The sequence below is a fragment of the Leguminivora glycinivorella genome, chromosome 4 (assembly GCF_023078275.1).
Source record: "Leguminivora glycinivorella isolate SPB_JAAS2020 chromosome 4, LegGlyc_1.1, whole genome shotgun sequence".
NCBI lineage: Eukaryota > Metazoa > Arthropoda > Insecta > Lepidoptera > Tortricidae > Leguminivora > Leguminivora glycinivorella.
The window spans coordinates 28,445,815-28,468,090 of NC_062974.1; the positions used below are offsets into that span (position 1 = coordinate 28,445,815).

Here is a 22,276-nt window from a genome sequence, read left to right on the forward strand (position 1 = left end):
ACGAATGTATCGTGTTAGGTAATATAAATACTTTAATTAGTATTGCTCATATTTTTAACTCAAAAAAGGATGCTCAATAAACTTAATTTTGTTAAATAAGTTAAAATCCTCAAAATACTGTAATATACACAATTGTTACACAACCCTTTTTAAGGTTTCCTGTAAGTCAATATCATCAGGGACATTATTTTACATCTGAATAACTTATTATTAACGAACAGGCTTGTAATTAGTTAAAATTATGCTACTTATTTTAATGTCATTTATATCCCAACAAAATTGATGCCGCGTAATGGAACGTCATCGACACTCTGATGCTAGGCTCTGATTGGTTGATTGACGCATCAAGCTCCATAGCTTGGCAGCTGTGCTTTGCTATGCATTGTTGGTAGACCTGAATTGGCTAATGTCATTCTGAACTACAGCTGGGCGCCAGCTGATAGAAAATTGAGCGAGAAAAGTCAATAAGGGTGTGCATTTATACTATTGATAACGTGGCGATATAGTGAAATTGCGTTTGTTATGTGAATTACAGGTGTTGTTTATGTTGATAGTGAAGTAAAATGTCGGTTCAAAATATCGCTGTGAAACTTTGCGGTGTCTTGCAGGGCCAAACTGACGAAGGTTTGTATGATGCATAAAAGAGCCTGTTACATCGTATATTCATTGTCTTGAGCCGCTATATTATGTCCAGATCTTCTATATGTTCTTTAAACAAGCAACCAGTAAGATTCATTAAACTTGAATGGTCTTTTTAAACCCAAATAAAGAGCCATATGTTTATATACTATTTCAGAAGTAACCGCACGAGAATGGCGCTTGTTGGGACAAGAGGAAGACGGGTCGCAAGTACTCTCGTGGGTTTCGACGAAGGACGACACAGAAGTACTAAATATCGGCGTCTACACGAACAAGAATAAGTCTCTAGTCATTCTTCACACATTTGAGGAGAAATTGAACATTATCCAGGCTTCAGTGAACGCGAGCCACAGCCTGCTTGTTTATTCTGTGAAGCGACTGCCTACTGAAGATTCTGATATAAAGGAGCCATTGTATTGTCCATATTTGATTTGTCTACTGCCAGACAAGGACAGAACTCCACAGGAGATAGAGGAAGGCTCCACTAAGCAGATTATGGTGCAGTATGTGTATGGAAAAAGCAACAAGTACAGCCCGGGAATAAGGAATGATAGGTTCTTGCTGTTTAAGCATTTGGAATGTAAGTATTTTTTTGTACTTTTGCAGTTTTCTTTGAGGCGATGACACTTTGCCATTTTCTAAAGGTATATTAAACATACTAAGCAACAAACTTATGTAATAACATAGTGCTTCAGTCATACAATTATTCAGTGTCACCATGTTTGATATGATGTTATGATCTTGCATGTTTTTTACATTACATAAGTCTAGTCTTATGTTTCCCATAATTATTCTAATGTCTGAATAAGAATATTAACATAAAATAATATTTTAATGTGAGAAATTTATTGGTCATTCTTATTTTACAACTATTCCTAATAATTTATGATTGTCTTGTGCTAATTGTGTCTAAGCTTGCATTTTTTTTTTTCGTCTTAAATGTCTATCATTAGACGAACAATGGAATCCTACTTTAATGTATTCTGTGATATTTTAATGTTGTTAATTAGATAATGACAATCATGGCACTTCACATTTAATTACCTTGAAGAATATTTCCCACACAAATTGTTTAATTAGTAAAGTCAATATTAGTTAATTAGTAACCATTTGTGGTGAAAAAATAATAGGCATGTTTAATGATGTGTTTAAAGACTACACATGAGCTCATAAATACAAACAAACATACAATCACATAAAGGGATAGGCAGAGCACATGAACTACTCAAGTTTCATTGCCAATCTTGGCAAAACGAGGTTGAAAGAAAACGAAATATTGACATTGCAGTGAGCTTATAAAATCTGTCAAAATATTACTATTAAAATGAACTATTGCAATGTACAGATTGTATCAGACAGTCTAACACAGCTTATGTTCTCGCGTCTGAGTCCATACAGCGTGACTTCTAGTACGGACTCGCGCGCAAGAGCGTAAGTTGTGCTAAACCGCCAAATATAGCCGGGTCCACACAGAGCGAGACACGTCACGAGGCAATTTCCTCGCGCGGCAATCGTGCTTTGTAGACGTGCCTCGACCGAGGCGTGCGTTTTGTTCGGCTGAGCAACCAGCCTCGGCCGAGGCACGTCTACAGTGTACGTTTGCTGGCATTGCCTCGCTCAGTGTGACCCAGCTATTAAAGTAAGTTTGACCGATTGCCTATCTGTCTAGATATAAAAGTGTACCGGAGTCCTTTGTTCCTGAACGAGCGCGAGGACGGCAGCGAGCGCTGGGGCTTCGACGGCGTGTACCCGGAGCCCGAGACCGTCGTCAAAGTGTTCTCGTGGGCGCAGTGGGACGCCACCAACCAGGTACCCTTATTATCAACTAGCTGTTGCCCGCGGCGACGCTCGCGTTAAATTCGAAAATTGCGGAATGCTCCATACAAACTTCCAACCCCCATTTTAGGGAAGTGGGGTGGGGGGGGGGGTTATTAAGAGACAAAAAGTTGCCTATATCACTCTTCATCTCTTCAACTATCTCCACTTAAAAAATACTCGTCAATTCGTCGCTCCGTTTTGCCGTGAAAGACAGACAAACAGACACACACTTTCCCATTTATAATCCATACTAATATTATAAATGGGAAAGTGTGTGTGTCTGTTTCTTTGTCCGTCTTTCACGGCAAAACGGAGCGACGAATTGACGTGATTTTTTAAGTGAAGGTAGTTGAAGGGATGGAGAGTGACATAAGCTACTTTATGTCTATTTTCAACGCGAGCGAAGCCGCGGGCAGAAGCTAGTATTTTATATAAAGTATAGCGGAAAAATGGCTGATCTCAAGACACTTTCAACAAATGCCGTTGAATATCTTAAATCTAGTATTTTAAAAATTTAAGTAGAGAACAACCTGTAAGCCATACGATAAATAAATAAATAAATATAAAGTATGGATTGTTTATACAAATGTCCAAAGTAGAGGAAATTTGATTGCGACGTGCCTCTCAGTGGACTCGGCTATTCGCGCGCGTTTGCCTCGCCCGAGCCAATTTGCTCGGCAAGATGGCGGCCCTCAGTCAGCTGTTGAACATAGTTCTGCACATATATTTATTGTAATAAATCGAGTCGATAGATAACCCGGTGTTTGTTTCAGGTGCTATACTACATCCACTACCGCGCGCCGGCGCAGAGCTTCGCAGAAGAAGAAGTCAAGTCTCCGTGTGACGTCTCTCCCACGCTCTCCGCCCTTCAATTCCATGCTGATCTTCCACATGAGACTGTGGTATGTACAAATTTTGACTAAGTTTGTAAGTATTAAAAATTGAAGTCAATTCTTTGGTCGGCTATGGTCGCTTACCATAAGCAACCTTCTGTTCATTTTCCGCCTACATCATAAAAAAAATGCACGTGCCGTTGTGTATACAAGTACACAGTTGATTGACAATTTATCCAAGCTTTGTTTGAACTTCATATCCACTAATCACTAAGGGCCACTTGCACCAACGAAAATGGAGGGTTTACCCACCATTTTATATGGAATTTGACAGTTGACAGCCCACTAATCCTTTTTTTTTTATGACCCAGGGGGAATCCATTATGGATCCCACTGGCCCGGGAGAAGCCAGTGGGTATGTCCGACTCGCACGGACTAAACCCCCTGGGGCGTTCCGCCGCTCGCTGTTTGGACGGGGTTTCGGGCACTCGGTTGTAGGCCTCCGATACCCCGCCAGCGTTGCCCTTGCGGGCCCTTCTCGATGGCTGCTTAGGCAGCTTACTGCGCTGAAGGCCCTCGGAACACGGGAGGGCCTTCCAGCTCGGAACCTCGTTTAGGCGGGTGATGGGACTCCCGATCCATCACCCTCTGGTTAACCCACCATTTTATATTTCGATAGTTAAGTACCTACACATTGACAACTAATGTAATGATAATATTATATCAGTATTTTTTTTAAATCACAGAGCGCTGTAAGGCCGTGATCTGTCAATGTTTTTTTTCTCACCTAGCTCATATAAAGTTAGCAAAATGCAGTATACTAAATTGGTTATGTTTTCCAGCTGAATATCCCACTATCGTTACCCCACCTGCACGCGTCGTCATCAGCCTGCGGCGCCTACGAGGACGACCCGGTGCCGCTCCGCATCCACGACTGCTCGTTGGACCTCAGCATCGCTTGCCTCGCTAAAGGCGTGCTGTGCGTCATGCACCATTATCTTTACAAGGTACGCAGCCAACTAGAACAGCTGGCTCCACACAAGACAGATCGCGAGGCAATGTGGTCGTGCTGCAAACGCTTAGTATGAAAATGAAAATGAAAATGAAAATGAAAATGAAAATGAAATATTTATTTTTCAAGTAGGCATATTACAATGCGCATATGAACGTCAAATAAAGCTACGCCGGCTCTAACCCTACGCCTCAGCCTCGAGAAGATTTCAGTCCCCCCTCAGTTGGGAGGGGGGTATCCACTATGGGACCGGCAAGAAACTCGGCGGGCAACTTCTTTTCAAAACATTACATCTTATAATTAACATGCATTAAATAACAACATACAATTTAACATGCAAAAGTATTCATCAAAGAATATGAACAGACTAGGTACTCTATGGAAATCAATTTCAATAAATTATATTATTGCTTAATAATACGTCGTTCTTCTTCAGAGAAAACATATCAAATTGTCATAGAAGAAAAAGATAATATGAATCTCAATATCATTAAATATGTAATTTACCTACACAACATAAAATATAAAATATTTGATGTGCTTTCTTATCTGAACTGTGTCCTCTATACATAATACAATTATTTTAATTGCTATTCGTTTTTTGTAGTTTCTGGTTCGGGCCATGCATGTTTGTCTGTCAAATAGTCCTCGACTCTGTAATAAGCCTTTAACATCAATGATTTTTTTAAGTAGTTCTTAAGAGCTGGGAGGGGTAATCTCAAAGCAGTGTCAGGTAACTTATTATAAAAATGAATGCATTGCCCAACAAATGACTTCTGTACTTTACGGACACGAAACTTCTTTATGGCAAGCTTATTTTTGTTTCTAGTGTTATAATTATGGATATCAGAATTCTTAGTGAAACAGTCTAAATTCTTAACAACATAAATTATACTATCATAAATGTATTGGGAAGCTACAGTTAAGATATTAATTTCTTTGAAGAGTTCTCTTACTGATTCACGTGTTCCTAAGTTGTAAATAGAACGAATGGCTCTCTTTTGTAATACAAAGATAGTCTGTATGTCAGCTGCTTTGCCCCAAACCAGAATACCGTATGACATTACACTGTGAAAATAACTATGATACACTAGGCGAGCTGTCTCAACATTAGTCAGTTGCCTGATTCTCCTAACGGCGTATGCGGCTGAACTTAATTTGCTTGCTAGTTTCTTTATATGAGGACTCCATTGTAGATTTTTGTCCAATGTTAAACCAAGAAACAGTGTTGTATCTACCATCTCTAAGCATTCATCATTCAAAAGTATTTTTGTATCGATTGGTTTAACATTCGGCAGAGAAAATCGAATACATTTGGTTTTCTTAGAATTAAGAAGTAAATTGTTGACAGTAAACCACTGCAGTACATCAGCTAACGTGCTATTAATTACATTGTAATCCGTAGATTTTCGGTCAACATTAAAAAGCAGTGATGTATCATCAGCAAAAAGTACTATTTCACAAAAGTTTTTCACTATACATGGCAAATCATTTATATAAACCAAAAACAGGAATGGACCTAAAATTGAGCCTTGTGGCACTCCTAATTGGACTACAGTCCCGCTAGAGCGAGTTTTGTTAACAACTACTGTTTGTGTTCTATTGCTAAGGTAAGAAGACATAAAGTTTAGGGCATTTATAGACAAACCATAGTGTTCTAATTTCAAAATGAGCGTTCCATGATCCACGATCCACGATAGACGTACCTGTCCGTACTGCCTCGACACGTCTATAGCACGTATGCAGCACGAGGCAATTGCCTCGCTACGCGCCCCACTGTGTGTGGACCCTATGAATCCTGGTTAGAGGTATAAAGTTACCTCAAACTAATGAGTTATTACTCGATACTAGTCAATAGGGTAGCGTAGTTTGATAATGCCAAGAGCCAATGTTGTAAATACAGCCATTTGTAATAGAAATCTTCGTCCAATTTTAACATTAAATATTCTGAGTTGCCTAATATTTTACAGCCGCTGGACGACTCCACGACTTCCCTAGTCCTTGAAGACAGCGTAGACCTGAAGGATTCAGGGGTCAACTTCGCTTACTCCGTCACAGTGTTACAACATGGGTGTGTTATACACAGTGTGTTGCCTGATCTACCGTGGAGCCTAGCCAAGGCTTTGAGGCCCTCGCACATACTGTATAACGGTAAGAGACCTCAACTTAGCATCCTTGGTGTTAGAAGATAGTTGACCTCAAAGATTCAGGGGTCAGATTCGCCTGCTCCCTTACCTACGCTCACAGTATTTTAGCACAGCTGTGTCACACAATACATAGCGTACCGCCTGACTTGATTACAATATTTGAATTACGCAACTATGGGAACAAATCAAATTATTTTTACAAATATTTTGATTTGTGTTTTTTAAGTAGTCACACTACTATACATAAATTAAAAATCGAAATAAGATGTCATATATTAAAGAAAAAACGACGAGCACCACCAGTGGTGAAGGCCGGATTCGAACCGGCGTCTTTAGCAAACCGGGCTAACGCCATGAACCCCTAGGCCACCTCCACTGGCCTTTACCACTGGTGGTGCTCATCGTTTTTTCTTTAATATATGACATCTTATTTCGATTTTTAATATTTGAATTGTTCTATAGTTTCAGATAAGCTACTAAAAAATACTAAATGGCGTTCTTGCCGTATTCAAATGTGAGTGTGTTTACTAAAACGGCCCACTTTGTCGGTTACCATTAAGGCGAGATTTACTTGTATCTATATATTATGAATAAACTGAGAAAGTGGCTTTATAGCAATCGAGAAAGTGGGACGTTTTCCCGTGCATATGTATCACACCGTTTTGTCCACAGATGACCACCTCCTAGTTCACATACCGAACCTGTTCACGCACCTGATCGACATCAGCCCGGACCACGCGCCCTGCAACCACGTCGTGCTGCCGTGCGACGAGGCTGGCGGCGCTCTCGCTCCGCTGTTGGGCTGGGGACCACACGCTATGGTTCGCACACCATTACATTACAATACAACAATACAATACAAATCCACTTTATTGCACAACCTCAGAAATGTACATAGGAACACACACATTACAATAAATTTTATTACAGAGGTAAATAACAGGCGGCCTTATCGCTAAAGAGCGATCTCTTCCAGGCAACCTTTATTATAACAAAAAACTTTTATATAACTTGAAAATAAAAAATAAAAACATTTTGGCAACACAAAACGAGCCATCAATGAGTTCGCACAAGTACATAAGAAACAAAACAGGCATAAATTGTTTTATTTTATTTTTATTTTATTTTATTTTTTATTTAGAACACATACAGTCATTTATACATATGAAAAGGGTGCATATAACTATACGCATGCAAACTTACTCTAAAAAAGACCTGGAGGTTCATAAAATTTAGAACAGTAAAAATACATAACACTTGCAAAGCTAATGCTAAGGTAAGGCTAAGGTTACATAATACAATAAGTATTGAAAATACAAAAGTATGCAAAGATGGTTACTACGTGTAAATCTTTATAAAGCATGTAGTAACAAATGAGTTTAGAATGAAGATGTCCAAGGTGTACCATAATTATATAAACGATGAAGTTTTACTATAATATAAAACATTTAACTTTTAGGAGGTAAAAAAGGTTATAAAATAATTTTCCTTAATTGGTTCTTAAGACTATAAAGAGAACTATGAAAGGGATCTATCTTACTTAGATGTCTATTACAATACTTGGGCACTCTTCTGAAGAACGTATGCTGTGCATATCTCTTACGAGCAAAAGTAACGTTAAATAGGGGTCTGGAACGTAAGGAGCGATGCGGAACATTAAAGAGCACCTTTAGTAAAAGGTTAGGGCAATTGTTATCAGGAAGACTGGGCCACCGTACATCAGGGTTCGAAATTATCAAGATAATTACGCTTCGTGATAATTATCACGTGTGTAGGAAATTTATTTGTTATTTTTTTCCATAAGAAAAAAATAAATTATATTTTTTGGCATTTAAGCCAACTCCTTCATTTTGTTTGTTATTATTAATCAATAGTTATCCACCTTTTTTACCACGATAATTATCCTGATAATTATCCTTGACAAATTATCCTTTCGAACCCTGCCGTACATTACAAACCATGGAAGTGCCACCAACCAATCATCCAAATTACATATTTAAAACTGATGATTTTGTATTAGAACCTTAATAGTAGGTTTATATTCAGTATAAATTTCTTCAGAAAAACATGTTAAATTGGGTTGGGTGTTTTTATTGACCAGGTTGATCTCTCCACCCTAGACGTCGTGACTCTCGGCATATCGGAGAAGGATCTGGTGTCGGCGTTCAAAACCACCGCGGCCGAGAACAAGATCGCCATCGTGCACTATCTGGTGGGGCACGAGGGCAACGCCGACCTCGCTGAAGAGGTTTGTTACAATATTTGAAATGTTGCGCTTTTTATACAGGTTATGATGCCTCCGCACTATAAAAAAAACCACCATTATTTTTTAGAAATTTGACAAATAGACGTGATTTTTAGGGTTCCGTAGTCAACTAGGAACCCTTATAGTTTCGCCATGTCTGTCTGTCCGTCCGTCCGTCCGTCCGTCCGTCCGTCCGTCCGTCCGCGGATAATCTCAGTAACTGTAAGCACTAGAAAGCTGAAATTTGGTACCAATATGTATATCAATCACGCCAACAAAGTGCAAAAATAAAAAATGGAAAAAAATGTTTTATTAGGGTAGCCCCCTACATGTAAAGTGGGGGCTGATTTTTTTTTTCATTCCAACCCTAACGTGTGATATATTGTTGGATAGGTATTTAAAAATGAATAAGGGTTTACTAAGATAGTTTTATGATAATACTAATATTTTCGGAAATAATCGCTTAAAGGAAAAAAAGTGCGTCCCCCCCCTCTAACTTTTGAACCATATGTTTAAAAAATATGAAAAAAATCACAAAAGTAGAACTTTACAAAGACTTTCTAGGAAAATTGTTTTCAACTTGATAGTTTTTGAGAAAAATACGGAAAACTACGGAACCCTACACTGAGCGTGGCCCGACACGCTCTTGGCCGGTTTTTTTAAGTGGAGATAGTTGAAGGGATGGAGAGTGATATAGGCTACTTCTTGTCTCTTTCTAACCCCCCACTACCCTAAAATAGGGGTGGAAGTTTGTATGGAACATTCCGCAATTTTAGATATTTAACGCGAGCGAAGCCTCGGGCAAAAGCTAGTTGTTTCATAATTTGATCAAGTCTCTTCTAGGTCAGTCATCCCTGTGTTTATATTGATGATGTATATTTTTCACTTGCAGCTGATATCCTGGCTCTGCCTTAACCAGCGTCCAAAAGACGGCGACGTGTTCGTCCGAGTGATGCAAGAGTACCTCGTAGCGAGCGCGTTCTCTCTCACCAGGCGCTCGCTCCCCGCGTCCGCCGTGCCGCTGCTGGGCTACCTGCCCAGCGTGCTGCACACGGCGCTGCACGACGTCAAGGTGTGTTGTCTGTACAAGAGTGTCATAGCGAGCGCGTTCTCTCTCACCAGGCGCTCGCTCCCCGCGTCCGCCGTGCCGCTGCTGGGCTACCTGCCCAGCGTGCTGCACACGGCGCTGCACGACGTCAAGGTGTGTTGTCTGTACAAGAGTGTCATAGCGAGCGCGTTCTCTCTCACCAGGCGCTCGCTCCCCGCGTCCGCCGTGCCGCTGCTGGGCTACCTGCCCAGCGTGCTGCACACGGCGCTGCACGACGTCAAGGTGTGTTGTCTGTACAAGAGTGTCATAGCGAGCGCGTTCTCTCTCACCAGGCGCTCGCTCCCCGCGTCCGCCGTGCCGCTGCTGGGCTACCTGCCCAGCGTGCTGCACACGGCGCTGCACGACGTCAAGGTGTGTTGTCTGTACAAGAGTGTCATAGCGAGCGCGTTCTCTCTCACCAGGCGCTCGCTCCCCGCGTCCGCCGTGCCGCTGCTGGGCTACCTGCCCAGCGTGCTGCACACGGCGCTGCACGACGTCAAGGTGTGTTGTCTGTACAAGAGTGTCATAGCGAGCGCGTTCTCTCTCACCAGGCGCTCGCTCCCCGCGTCCGCCGTGCCGCTGCTGGGCTACCTGCCCAGCGTGCTGCACACGGCGCTGCACGACGTCAAGGTGTGTTGTCTGTACAAGAGTGTCATAGCGAGCGCGTTCTCTCTCACCAGGCGCTCGCTCCCCGCGTCCGCCGTGCCGCTGCTGGGCTACCTGCCCAGCGTGCTGCACACGGCGCTGCACGACGTCAAGGTGTGTTGTCTGTACAAGAGTGTCATAGCGAGCGCGTTCTCTCTCACCAGGCGCTCGCTCCCCGCGTCCGCCGTGCCGCTGCTGGGCTACCTGCCCAGCGTGCTGCACACGGCGCTGCACGACGTCAAGGTGTGTTGTCTGTACAAGAGTGTCATAGCGAGCGCGTTCTCTCTCACCAGGCGCTCGCTCCCCGCGTCCGCCGTGCCGCTGCTGGGCTACCTGCCCAGCGTGCTGCACACGGCGCTGCACGACGTCAAGGTGTGTTGTCTGTACAAGAGTGTCATAGCGAGCGCGTTCTCTCTCACCAGGCGCTCGCTCCCCGCGTCCGCCGTGCCGCTGCTGGGCTACCTGCCCAGCGTGCTGCACACGGCGCTGCACGACGTCAAGGTGTGTTGTCTGTACAAGAGTGTCATAGCGAGCGCGTTCTCTCTCACCAGGCGCTCGCTCCCCGCGTCCGCCGTGCCGCTGCTGGGCTACCTGCCCAGCGTGCTGCACACGGCGCTGCACGACGTCAAGGTGTGTTGTCTGTACAAGAGTGTCATAGCGAGCGCGTTCTCTCTCACCAGGCGCTCGCTCCCCGCGTCCGCCGTGCCGCTGCTGGGCTACCTGCCCAGCGTGCTGCACACGGCGCTGCACGACGTCAAGGTGTGTTGTCTGTACAAGAGTGTCATAGCGAGCGCGTTCTCTCTCACCAGGCGCTCGCTCCCCGCGTCCGCCGTGCCGCTGCTGGGCTACCTGCCCAGCGTGCTGCACACGGCGCTGCACGACGTCAAGGTGTGTTGTCTGTACAAGAGTGTCATAGCGAGCGCGTTCTCTCTCACCAGGCGCTCGCTCCCCGCGTCCGCCGTGCCGCTGCTGGGCTACCTGCCCAGCGTGCTGCACACGGCGCTGCACGACGTCAAGGTGTGTTGTCTGTACAAGAGTGTCATAGCGAGCGCGTTCTCTCTCACCAGGCGCTCGCTCCCCGCGTCCGCCGTGCCGCTGCTGGGCTACCTGCCCAGCGTGCTGCACACGGCGCTGCACGACGTCAAGGTGTGTTGTCTGTACAAGAGTGTCATAGCGAGCGCGTTCTCTCTCACCAGGCGCTCGCTCCCCGCGTCCGCCGTGCCGCTGCTGGGCTACCTGCCCAGCGTGCTGCACACGGCGCTGCACGACGTCAAGGTGTGTTGTCTGTACAAGAGTGTCATAGCCAGAAAAAATCAGAAAATACTTGCAAATCAACTTGAGCCACATATGCAAACTACGTGGAGTACCGCAAGGTTCGCCTTTTTGGACCTCTACTTTATTGTGCATTTATTGTTTTTTTTTTTTAACCCCCGATGCAAAAACGACGAGGTGTTATAAATTTGTTGTGTCTGTCTGTGGCATGGTGGCTTTCGAACGGATGAACCGATTTAGATTTCGTTTTTTTTTGGTTTGAAAGCTGAATTAGTCGCGAGTGTTCTTAGCCATGATTGATGAAAATCGGTACACTAATCGGTTTTTTTTATTTTGTATCGCATTCAATGGTTGATTTTCCCACAGGTCAGAGACGTGTGTGTAAGCGTGAGTCAGGAGCAACTCTGGTGCGGAGCGAGCGTGGTCCTAGCTCCTCGGCAGCGAGTCTGCCAGTTCAGCGAGGACGCTTGGACGCGGCTGTGGAGGCGTTTGTCAGCCCCCGCGCCCGTGCGGGCAGACCCGACTGCTGTAGCCAAACGACTCGCCATGACCATGCACTGCTACCAGGTCAGTGGGAGCTCTGGGGAGACAGCGAGTCTGCTAGTTCAGCGAGGATGCCTGGACGCGGCTGTGGCGGCGGCTGACAGCCCCCGCACCTGTGCGGGCAGACCCGACTGCTGTAGCCAAGCGACTCGCCATGACCATGCACTGCTACCAGGTCAGTGGGAGCTCTGGGGAGACAGCGAGTCTGCTAGTTCAGCGAGGATGCCTGGACGCGGCTGTGGAGGCGTTTGTCAGCCCCCGCGCCCGTGCGGGCAGACCCCACTGCTGTAGCCAAGCGACTCGCCATGACCATGCACTGCTACCAGGTCAGTGGGAGCTCTGGGGAGACAGCGAGTCTGCTAGTTCAGCGAGGATGCCTGGACGCGGCTGTGGCGGCGGCTGACAGCCCCCGCACCTGTGCGGGCAGACCCGACTGCTGTAGCCAAGCGACTCGCCATGACCATGCACTGTTACCAGGTCAGTGGGAGCTCTGGGGAGACAGCGAGTCTACTAGTTCAGCGAGAACGCCTAGACGCGACTGTGGCTCACAGCCCCCGCGCCCGTGCGGGCAGACCTGACTGTTGTAGCCAAGCGACTCGCCATAACCATGCACTGCTACCAGGTCAGTGGGAGCCCACACAGCTGTAACACCCTGGAGACTATGGAGGCGGCTGTCAGCCCTTAAGCAACTGGACGTGACCGTGCGCTGTTACCAGGTTAGTATTGTAAGTCTTTGCAATAAGCGAAGTGTACTTCTGTTTGGTTAAAGACGCGTTGATGTCTTTAGTTTTATGCTTTGAGGGAGTCTTTATAATGTTAGAACTAAACGGGACTCAATCGCTATAATATTTGGCCAGACGTTTCGAACATCACCATTATAATTAATTGAGATACGGTTGTACTCACGTTATTATATCGCTATTGCTGCGACATGTTTCGGGCCAATTCGGAGGCCCCTCTTCAGGCGTATAGGAGTTCACGCGACGGCTAGACTCCGCAAACTGAACGCGCCGCTCGCCGCTCCGCCCGCTGCGCGCGCGCTGATAGGACGGGGGAGGGGGGCGCAGAGCAGTCTGCTACTGTAGTTGTTGTGTAGAGTTCTGGTAGCGCGGCTGTGTCGATCGATGGAGGTAAGCACACTGCACTCACTGTGTCCACACGATTGTCAAAACACATTTTCTGCTTCACATTAGGTATTACCGGTTTCCATGCTGGTGGCAACATCCAGCCTCCGTCCCGATTGAAATTAGGGCGGCGTCCGATTTCAATGGCCTCGAGAACTTTGCGTGGTACAAAACATTTCTCCCGTACCAACAACCTTGCTCTATCGAAGCGTATAAAATGGGACGCGCCGGTATCGTACGCGTGCTCTGCCACTGCGGAATTCCTGGTGTCCATGTTCTTCACGCTTCGTATGTGTTCCGACAACCTCGCGGAGACATTCCTTCCAGTCTCGCCGACATACGCTCTACCACAGTCACAAGGTATCTCGTATACCCCCGGGCTACCCAATGGGTCCTTATCTTTAGGAGAGCGCAGCACCTGCCTTACCTTTGTGTGGGGGCGGAAAATTGTCCTCATGCTAAACCTACGGCGTAATAGGCGTCCAATGGTATCCGTTACCCCTTTAATGAAAGGCAAGAAAACAGGCGCTCTCTCGACCGTATGTGTTCGCCGTAACGTGCTCGCACTTGCCGCCCGCTGACTCTGTCTCCAACTGTACCCATTCTTCTCTAACACCTGCCTTACATGCTGCAGCTCGCCTTGCACGTACTGCGGGTCACAGAGCCGTAAAGCCCTGTTGATGAGAGCGCGTGGCACCGAAGACAAATGCGCAGGGTGATGGTGCGAGTCAGCTTGCAGGTACCTGTCGGTGTGTGTAGCCTTTCTATGCACCTTATGAGTCAAAAGGCCACGTTCGTCCCGCTGCACTAAGACGTCCAGAAAAGGTAGAGCCCCATTACACTCTTTCTCTATCGTGAACGTAATCTTGGGATGCTGCGCGTTCAGGTGGGCAAGTAACGGGTCTAGATCTCTGCCTGTCACTACGGCAAACACGTCGTCGACATATCGCCACCATAGCCTAGGCTTATGTGGGCAGCTCTCCAACGCTCTCTGCTCAAAATTTTCCATAAAAAGGTTAGCCACCACTGGAGCTATCGGAGAACCCATTGCGACTCCTTCTATCTGCAAGTAGTATTCACCCCGCCACACAAAATATCCACTAGTGAGGCAAAACTCTATCATCTTCATGTACTCGGTGAGAGAGTCGTCGTGTTCGGCCATTCGTTTTATCAACTCTATAGTTTCCGCTACCGGTACATTAGTAAATAAGGAGGTTACATCAAAGCTCACCATTACCTCATCTTCCTGCAACATAACTCCTTCAAGTAATTGTACAAAGTGCGTAGAGTCTCGTACGAAACTAAACGTATTACCAGTTAGAGGTTGCAGGAGACTCGACAAAAAACGGGACGCCTTGTAGGTGGGTGAGTCTATCTGGCTAACAATGGGTCTCAGGGGCCAGTCATTTTTATGGATCTTGGGCAGCCCATAAATCTTAGGGGTAGTGGGATTCAACTGACGCAACTTCTTAGCCTGGTCTTTCGCAGATAGCGCGCCGATTAAGCCGTTTAACTTCGATGTTACGCGCGCCGTAGGGTTGTAAGACACTTTCTTATACGTGCTTGTATCTCCTACCAGCTGCGTAACCTTCTCCTCGTAGAGCGCCGTGTCCACAACTACAGTCGCATTACCCTTATCCGCCGGCAACACCAGGATGTCTTCATTTTCCCGTAGTGCCGAGAGCGCTAGTCTCTCTTGTCGCAGCAATAGCGATATAATAACGTGAGTACAACCGTATCTCAATTAATTATTTGAATATGTCTCACGGAAGTTTAACGTGTATCATCACCATTATGTTCGTGGTCACCGGTAGACTGGCGAGGAAGTGCATTATAACATCTGATCTGAGACTGTCCTCGGTGAGCTACGTTGAACCTTTTAGGCTTGGCATTTTATCATCTGGCAAGACGATTATTATCATCCTTCGAAACTTGGGTATCAAGTGGTCTGTACCCATTGCACGTTTGTTGACGAAATAGATTTATCGAGGCATCAAATAATGATAACTATAACGGGACTGAGACATTACTCTTGAAAATTGTTTAATATTATCACACATGTAATAAATATAACTAACTAAATTGGAAAATAAGTAAATTGTAATTATCCGTCTTATTAACTACCGGTCTGGCGCAGTCGGTAGTGACCCTGCCTGCTACGCCGCGGTCCCGGGTTCGAATCCCGGTAAGGGCATTTATTTGTGTGATGAGCACAGATATTTGTTCCTGAGTCATGGATGTTTTCTATATATATAAGTATTTATATATTATATATATCGTTGTCTGAGTACCCGCAACACAAGCCTTCTTGAGCTTACTGTGGGCCTCAGTCAATCTGTGTAAGAATGTCCTATAATATTTTTTTTTTATTTTTTTTTTTTTTTATTTATCCGTAATTATTTTTTCTTTCCTTCAACGTCATTGTATGACATTCAATTTAAGCATCCGGTCTCCCGCGATACAGGCCTAGCCTAGTGCGGGGACTCCTGAGGTATCGGTAAACCAACTAAGCTATGCACGTAGGTAATTGTAAGGTATATGTAAGAATGCAGCTCATTTGTGTCTTTTTGTGCTATAAACACTTTTTTATCTTATCTATCTTAAATAAAGAAGTATTGTCGTTGCAGCCGGAAGCCCTGTCCCGCGGCAGCACGCCGCTGTCCCCGCTGGCGCCGGGCGGAGGCCTGGGCGCGTTATCAGGCCTGCCGGCGCCGCGGCGCTCGTCCGTGGCCAACCACGACGCGCTGCCCTTCGTGGAGCTGGACGTGTGCACGGCGAGCAGGCAGGAGCACGTCACTGCCGCGGTGAGTGTCCTCCCTGTGCAGCATCTGTCCCCGCTGGCCCCCGGGGGAGGCCTGGGCGCGCTGTCCGGGCTGCCGGCGCCGCGGCGCTCGTCCGTGGCCAACCACGACGCGCTGCCCTTCGTGGAGCTGGACGTGTGCACGGCGAGCAGGCAGGAGCACGTCACTGCCGCGGTGAGTGTCCTCCCTGTGCAGCATCTGTCCCCGCTGGCCCCCGGGGGAGGCCTGGGCGCGCTGTCCGGGCTGCCGGCGCCGCGGCGCTCGTCCGTGGCCAACCACGACGCGCTGCCCTTCGTGGAGCTGGACGTGTGCACGGCGAGCAGGCAGGAGCACGTCACTGCCGCGGTGAGTGTCCTCCCTGTGCAGCATCTGTCCCCGCTGGCCCCCGGGGGAGGCCTGGGCGCGCTGTCCGGGCTGCCGGCGCCGCGGCGCTCGTCCGTGGCCAACCACGACGCGCTGCCCTTCGTGGAGCTGGACGTGTGCACGGCGAGCAGGCAGGAGCACGTCACTGCCGCGGTGAGTGTCCTCCCTGTGCAGCATCTGTCCCCGCTGGCCCCCGGGGGAGGCCTGGGCGCGCTGTCCGGGCTGCCGGCGCCGCGGCGCTCGTCCGTGGCCAACCACGACGCGCTGCCCTTCGTGGAGCTGGACGTGTGCACGGCGAGCAGGCAGGAGCACGTCACTGCCGCGGTGAGTGTCCTCCCTGTGCAGCATCTGTCCCCGCTGGCCCCCGGGGGAGGCCTGGGCGCGCTGTCCGGGCTGCCGGCGCCGCGGCGCTCGTCCGTGGCCAACCACGACGCGCTGCCCTTCGTGGAGCTGGACGTGTGCACGGCGAGCAGGCAGGAGCACGTCACTGCCGCGGTGAGTGTCCTCCCTGTGCAGCATCTGTCCCCGCTGGCCCCCGGGGGAGGCCTGGGCGCGCTGTCCGGGCTGCCGGCGCCGCGGCGCTCGTCCGTGGCCAACCACGACGCGCTGCCCTTCGTGGAGCTGGACGTGTGCACGGCGAGCAGGCAGGAGCACGTCACTGCCGCGGTGAGTGTCTACTGTGGATCATGATGATCTGTCCCCTGTGCGCCCGGGGGCCTGGGGCTTTATCGGGCCCCCGAACCCGGGTGACGGTTTGTGTTTCAGCTTCCGGGCCCCCGTCGTTCTTCGGTATCTAACTACGACGCGTTACGCAGAACACATGCGACGGTGCACTCGTTCCTGTAGGGTCGGGCGCTCCTCGACGCTCGACGCGCGCTCTTATATGCGACAATACATCGCCCGATATTCAACACGCGCCCTTACATCCGGCAGTGCACTTTACCCCGTAGAGACGGGCGCCGCTCGATATCGACGCACACTCTTCCATCTATTCTTTATGACGCTTCGGCTTTACGTCGTTAAAAAAGTTCCACGTTAGCCTTTTGGTTATTTAAAAGACACGCAAAATCTTGTCTTTGAATTTGACATCTTTATCGTCCTTTATTTTGCTGATGAAACCTATAGAATCTCCGGGCCATAAGCGCGCACCTCCTCCGTGAGGCAGCAGCGACGGCGGGCGCGGACGGCGTGCACGCGGCGAGCACGCGCTACGTGGCGGCGCAGCTGGACGCCGCGCGCGCCCTCTGCCGCGCCGTCTGTCGCGCCCTCGGCGCCACTACGCAGCAGAAGGGATTCGCACTCATGTACGAGACGGTTGTTGTTGGAGAGTTGATTAACGTTGCTAGCTCGACTTTGAAAATAATTTTAGTTAAACTTTTTGTACCGCTTAGAAAAACATAGGTTAAAGAAAACTTAGAAATATTTCACACCGAAGAAGATTTTTTTTAAAACATCCTGATATTGAAGTTACAATTAAGTGTTTTCCGTCGGACAAACACTGGGTGTTTAGTTAACGATTTGTCTGAGCGTGTCTGGAATTTGGGGTAACGTTTAATGTAAATGTAACAACACTGTCTTTTGGACCGTCCACTATCAATGTATTAACTTATTCCTTTAAATCACTAATAATTCCGTATTTTTTGTCATTCACTTCATAATTCCTTTATTAAAATTGTAAAAAAAACACTACTATTTTAATATCGACACCGATTAGTCAGCTACGACCATAAAATTGATATGAAAATATTAAACGTTAATCAACTTGAAAACTCAAACGGTTTTGTTTTCTTGACGCTTCATCGTATTGTTGGTCACTTGATTTCATTTTCATTTGGTCCATCGATTTGTTTTTTAGGAATTTGGTTCATTTTCATTTCGCTCGTTCGTCTTTTTTCTTTTTATTTGTGTTAATTTAGTTTGAACAGGTTTTTATTTGGTTTTTAGTGTTGGTCATCCTCATTTGTGTTGTACTTATAATTTCGCTCATTTGTTTTTCAGCGGGTGTTGGCTTGTTTTTTGTTTTGTTACTAATTTGTTTTTATATTTTTTTTAAATGAGTGGTTTATGTTATTTAGGACGAAAAATTAAAAAAAAAATCATAAACGCTGGTTATGAATTCATTTTGATAAATGTATGTAATAATAGTTGCAATACAATGTTCCTATGAATCATGCCAGCCCAGTGAGTTTTATTTTCGCTTGAATTTTGTTTTACTGAATATTAACATATTTAAATTAATCAATCTTTTCTTTCAAACCTACTAGGAGAAAAAAAGTGTCCTAAGGTTTTTTCCCGTCCCGTTACCATTTTTCATACATTTTGTATGGCGGTAACGGAACGGAAAATTTGAAAAATGTATGGAAATCTTGAGACATTTTTTTTCTCCTATCAGGATCGAAAGACCTCGCGATTCTGTGTATGAATCTCGTAAAAAATGCCCATGTTACAAAAAAGTGGGGTAGACAAGTTTGAAAAAAAAAATGTCCAGTACCATTTAATTTTATTCAGTTTATTTAGGATCGACAGCTTTTCACTACTACATTAAATGAATACACAAGTAATATAAGTATTTACCCATTTTCAGTGAAGAAATGGAAGCCACCCACGCCCTGATAGTGTTCAAGGCGCTAGAGCAGTACTACCTGGCGTGTGTTCGCGTCTCGTTCCCGCTCCCGGCGGGCTTCAGCTCGTGGTTCGCGCGCCTCGCGTACCGCGCGCTGCCGTTCCCGTCGCTAGCGGGGCTGGTGCACAGAGGCGTGCTGGAGATGCAGATAGACGTCATGAAGGATATCATTGCTAGTAAGTACTATTGTATGGCTAGTACGACAGTTTGCAGATGGTACAGCGACATCTACCGTGACATTGAGTAATCTTTCTCCTCATCACTAGCTCTGTATTGGCCCCTGTACACACATGGCCAACGGTTCCACCAGCCCTTTGTGAAACCCCTTGGCCAAGATAAGAGCCGCTGTTTACACATTGGCGAACCAATCACTTGGCATTGGCTCTTCATGAAAGATGGACGTGGAATGAAAAAATCTAGGAAATTCTTGGTCATAGACGTTGTCAGAAAAAAAATATTAAAAAATAATAACCCCGTAGTAAAATTAAATTATTTGCAATATTAACAATTTTTTGAATATTCTGATAAGAACATTTATCTTTTTTAGGAAATACATTAAACATTTGCAAGGTTATTTTATTTCCTAAAATCTACACTATTATTGGCATAGATAAACTTATTATTTTCGTAAATATATTACTACTGTCCTCTCTGACGGCTGACGACCAACTGAATGAAGCGCCAACGTGTAAACGCAGTTGGCCATTGGCGCCAAGATCCTTTGATGTGTGGACAAAAAACCGACACGAATCGGTTGGCCGGCAAGCGCAAGCGCCAACTGCCAACTTACGGCCAAGTAGCCCTCTACACACATGGCCAAGGGGTTTGGTGGAACTGTTGGCCATGTGTGTACAGCGGCCATATGGTCAGTACGAGAGTTTGCAGACGGTACAGCGACATCTACCGTGATATTGAGTTGAGTAGACTTTCTCCCCTTCACTAGCTCTGTATTTTCAGTACGACAGTTTGCAGACAGTACAGCAACATATGTTAAATATTTATAGGAACTATTATTTTAATAATTATTTTTTACTAAAATATATACATTTTTCTTTTTCAGCAAAAGATACAGATGAGCGCACAGTGAACAACAAGTTGCGGCTCATTCAGTTGATCGGCGAGGGTCGCGCCCGCCGCACGCTCGCCGCGTGGCCCCACAGGTATGCCACAACATTTTTACGTGAGGTCATTTTTCGGCCTAAATTTATAGGATTCGACTGTTACTTTTGTAACAACTGCTAACCGGCTGAGAGTTTATAAAGAACTCGCAAATGTAACAAAAATAGTGGGAAGTAGAAATAAAAGACGTATAATAATTCCAGGGCGGCGCTGGTGCTGCGCGCGCGCGAGCACGCCGCCGCGCTGCTGTCCGGCGCCGGCGCGCCCGCGCACCCGCGCGAGCGCAGGCCCAAGCCGCACGACCACGGTATGTCCTCGCAGCCACACTGGGAAACATCCATCTACTACTCGGTCACAGACCAACCCCTATAGACATCTATTACAAGACGACTCGCTGTGGCCAGCCTTCCTAGTATTTGCACTGATATAAGCGCGGGCGCTCGCCGTGCCCGATCAGTATCGACCAAGTAACAGACCCGAAAGCAGCGCGTGTTTTTCGCACAAAAAAATTGGAAAAGGGTATTTTGATGCCTTAAAGATGTCCACCTGTAGTGTGAAATGGTGTGGAAAGGTAACAAGAAGCTCAAATTTAAAAACAGACGGCATTACATTCCACAAATAAGTCATATTTATAATTTATTCAGAGCCGGCATAGGTCAACTTACATTGGCCACTTACGCGTCAGTAGAGGGACAGTCATACTTCTGTCCCTTTTCATCTGGCGCGACTGCCCGCCGTCCTTGAAACGGCCAATCACAGCGCGCTTAACACATTCCCCACCCGCTCCTCGCACCCCAAACACTGGTGACTCGTATCGCGAACCAAATATGACAAGACTGCCACTCTATAGGAGGTTCTCTGTGTACTCGGTCGACTAGTAGTCGCTTTAACCGTTCCTAGATGGCGCTAGTGGTCCTAAATGTTTTTACTATTTCTGAATAAAATATTATTTCAGATAGTTTGATAACGATGATGAATTTATATTGATGTTAACTAACATTATATTATTTCATCATAGGACAACATTAACCGTACATATTTAGTCTAACCGCAACCCGAACTAGCTTTTTGCACATGTGTGCTACAAAACGACACATTCATTTAAAGAATCAAATCATTGATCTTGTTTCTGCAACATTTCTATTTTTTACAGGCATCGCAGCGCTTCCCTCGGGCGAAAGGTTGTCACCTCTAGACACCTTTCTGGACCTCCTCACGGCGAAGGCTTCTCTCAACGAATTGGATTTCAATCTAATCATCGAAGCCACACTGGCCCTAGTACAGCAGGATGCCGCTAACTAGAATAATCCACCAATCTAACCAATTATCCGCAATCATCATCATGTGTCATCTTTGCCAACGATACCACGATAGAAGTGGGTTTAAAATTCAAAATTAATTATGCAAATATGCCATAAAGGCTCTATCAAATTAACATTGACGTCATATAGTGACATTGAAAATGCATTCTATAGCTAAGAATAAATAAAGCTACATTAATGTGAATAGGTTTAGGCTATGTCTTGCAATTTTTTTGCTGATAAGATTTATAATCTTAAATTTTTACAATCACTACATCTATAAGCCAAAAATTAGGTTCTATCTAGGGTTAATATTTACAAATGTAGGATATTGTTTTTCGAAGGCATAAGGCCTAGTCAGAGAATGCTAGTTTGGTGGGTCTTTTTTGTGATACTACTAGCGCCATCTCTGGGAGTGTGTTAACATTGTACATTAGCCAATGCTGTTTATTCGTATTTTTAGTACAAAAACTGCCAAATATGCGAAACTAGTTTTTAAGGTGATCTCAGCTGTTGTATTAATTGTTGTACTTAGTTATTATCGTGACATTAACATTCCAAAATCATTGACATTCCTATTTCATTGTGAATTTCTTATAAGATAGCACAAAATTGATATTAAAATGAAAAAAATAAGTTGACATTACTTTTTTGTATGTGCAATTTTTAGTGCAATTTTCGTGTATTATACTTAATTTCAATAA

The 22,276-nt window shown here is 46.0% G+C and overlaps 1 protein-coding gene across 3 annotated transcripts; it reads left to right on the forward strand.

Annotated features, from left to right (window-relative positions):
• The first annotated feature begins 459 nt into the window (after positions 1-459).
• Positions 460-22,242, forward strand: LOC125225570 (protein pigeon). 3 transcript variants are annotated; one of them, XM_048129333.1, is made up of 17 exons: positions 460-624; positions 797-1,219; positions 2,309-2,448; positions 3,231-3,359; positions 4,133-4,297; positions 6,273-6,453; positions 7,122-7,270; positions 8,551-8,697; positions 9,587-9,766; positions 12,065-12,265; positions 15,993-16,022; positions 16,194-17,195; positions 17,655-17,833; positions 19,114-19,328; positions 20,213-20,312; positions 20,475-20,578; positions 21,425-22,242. In XM_048129333.1, the coding sequence occupies exons 1-17, from the start codon at positions 564-566 to the stop codon at positions 21,571-21,573; spliced, it is 3,555 nt and encodes a 1,184-aa protein (XP_047985290.1). In that variant the 5' UTR covers positions 460-563; the 3' UTR covers positions 21,574-22,242. The 3 variants fall into 3 exon arrangements, with proteins under 3 accessions (XP_047985290.1, XP_047985289.1, XP_047985291.1); XM_048129332.1 differs by having other exon boundaries at positions 15,993-17,195; XM_048129334.1 differs by lacking the exons at positions 17,655-17,833; positions 20,213-20,312; positions 20,475-20,578; positions 21,425-22,242 and having other exon boundaries at positions 15,993-17,195; positions 19,114-19,234.
• Positions 22,243-22,276: the final 34 nt, after the last annotated feature.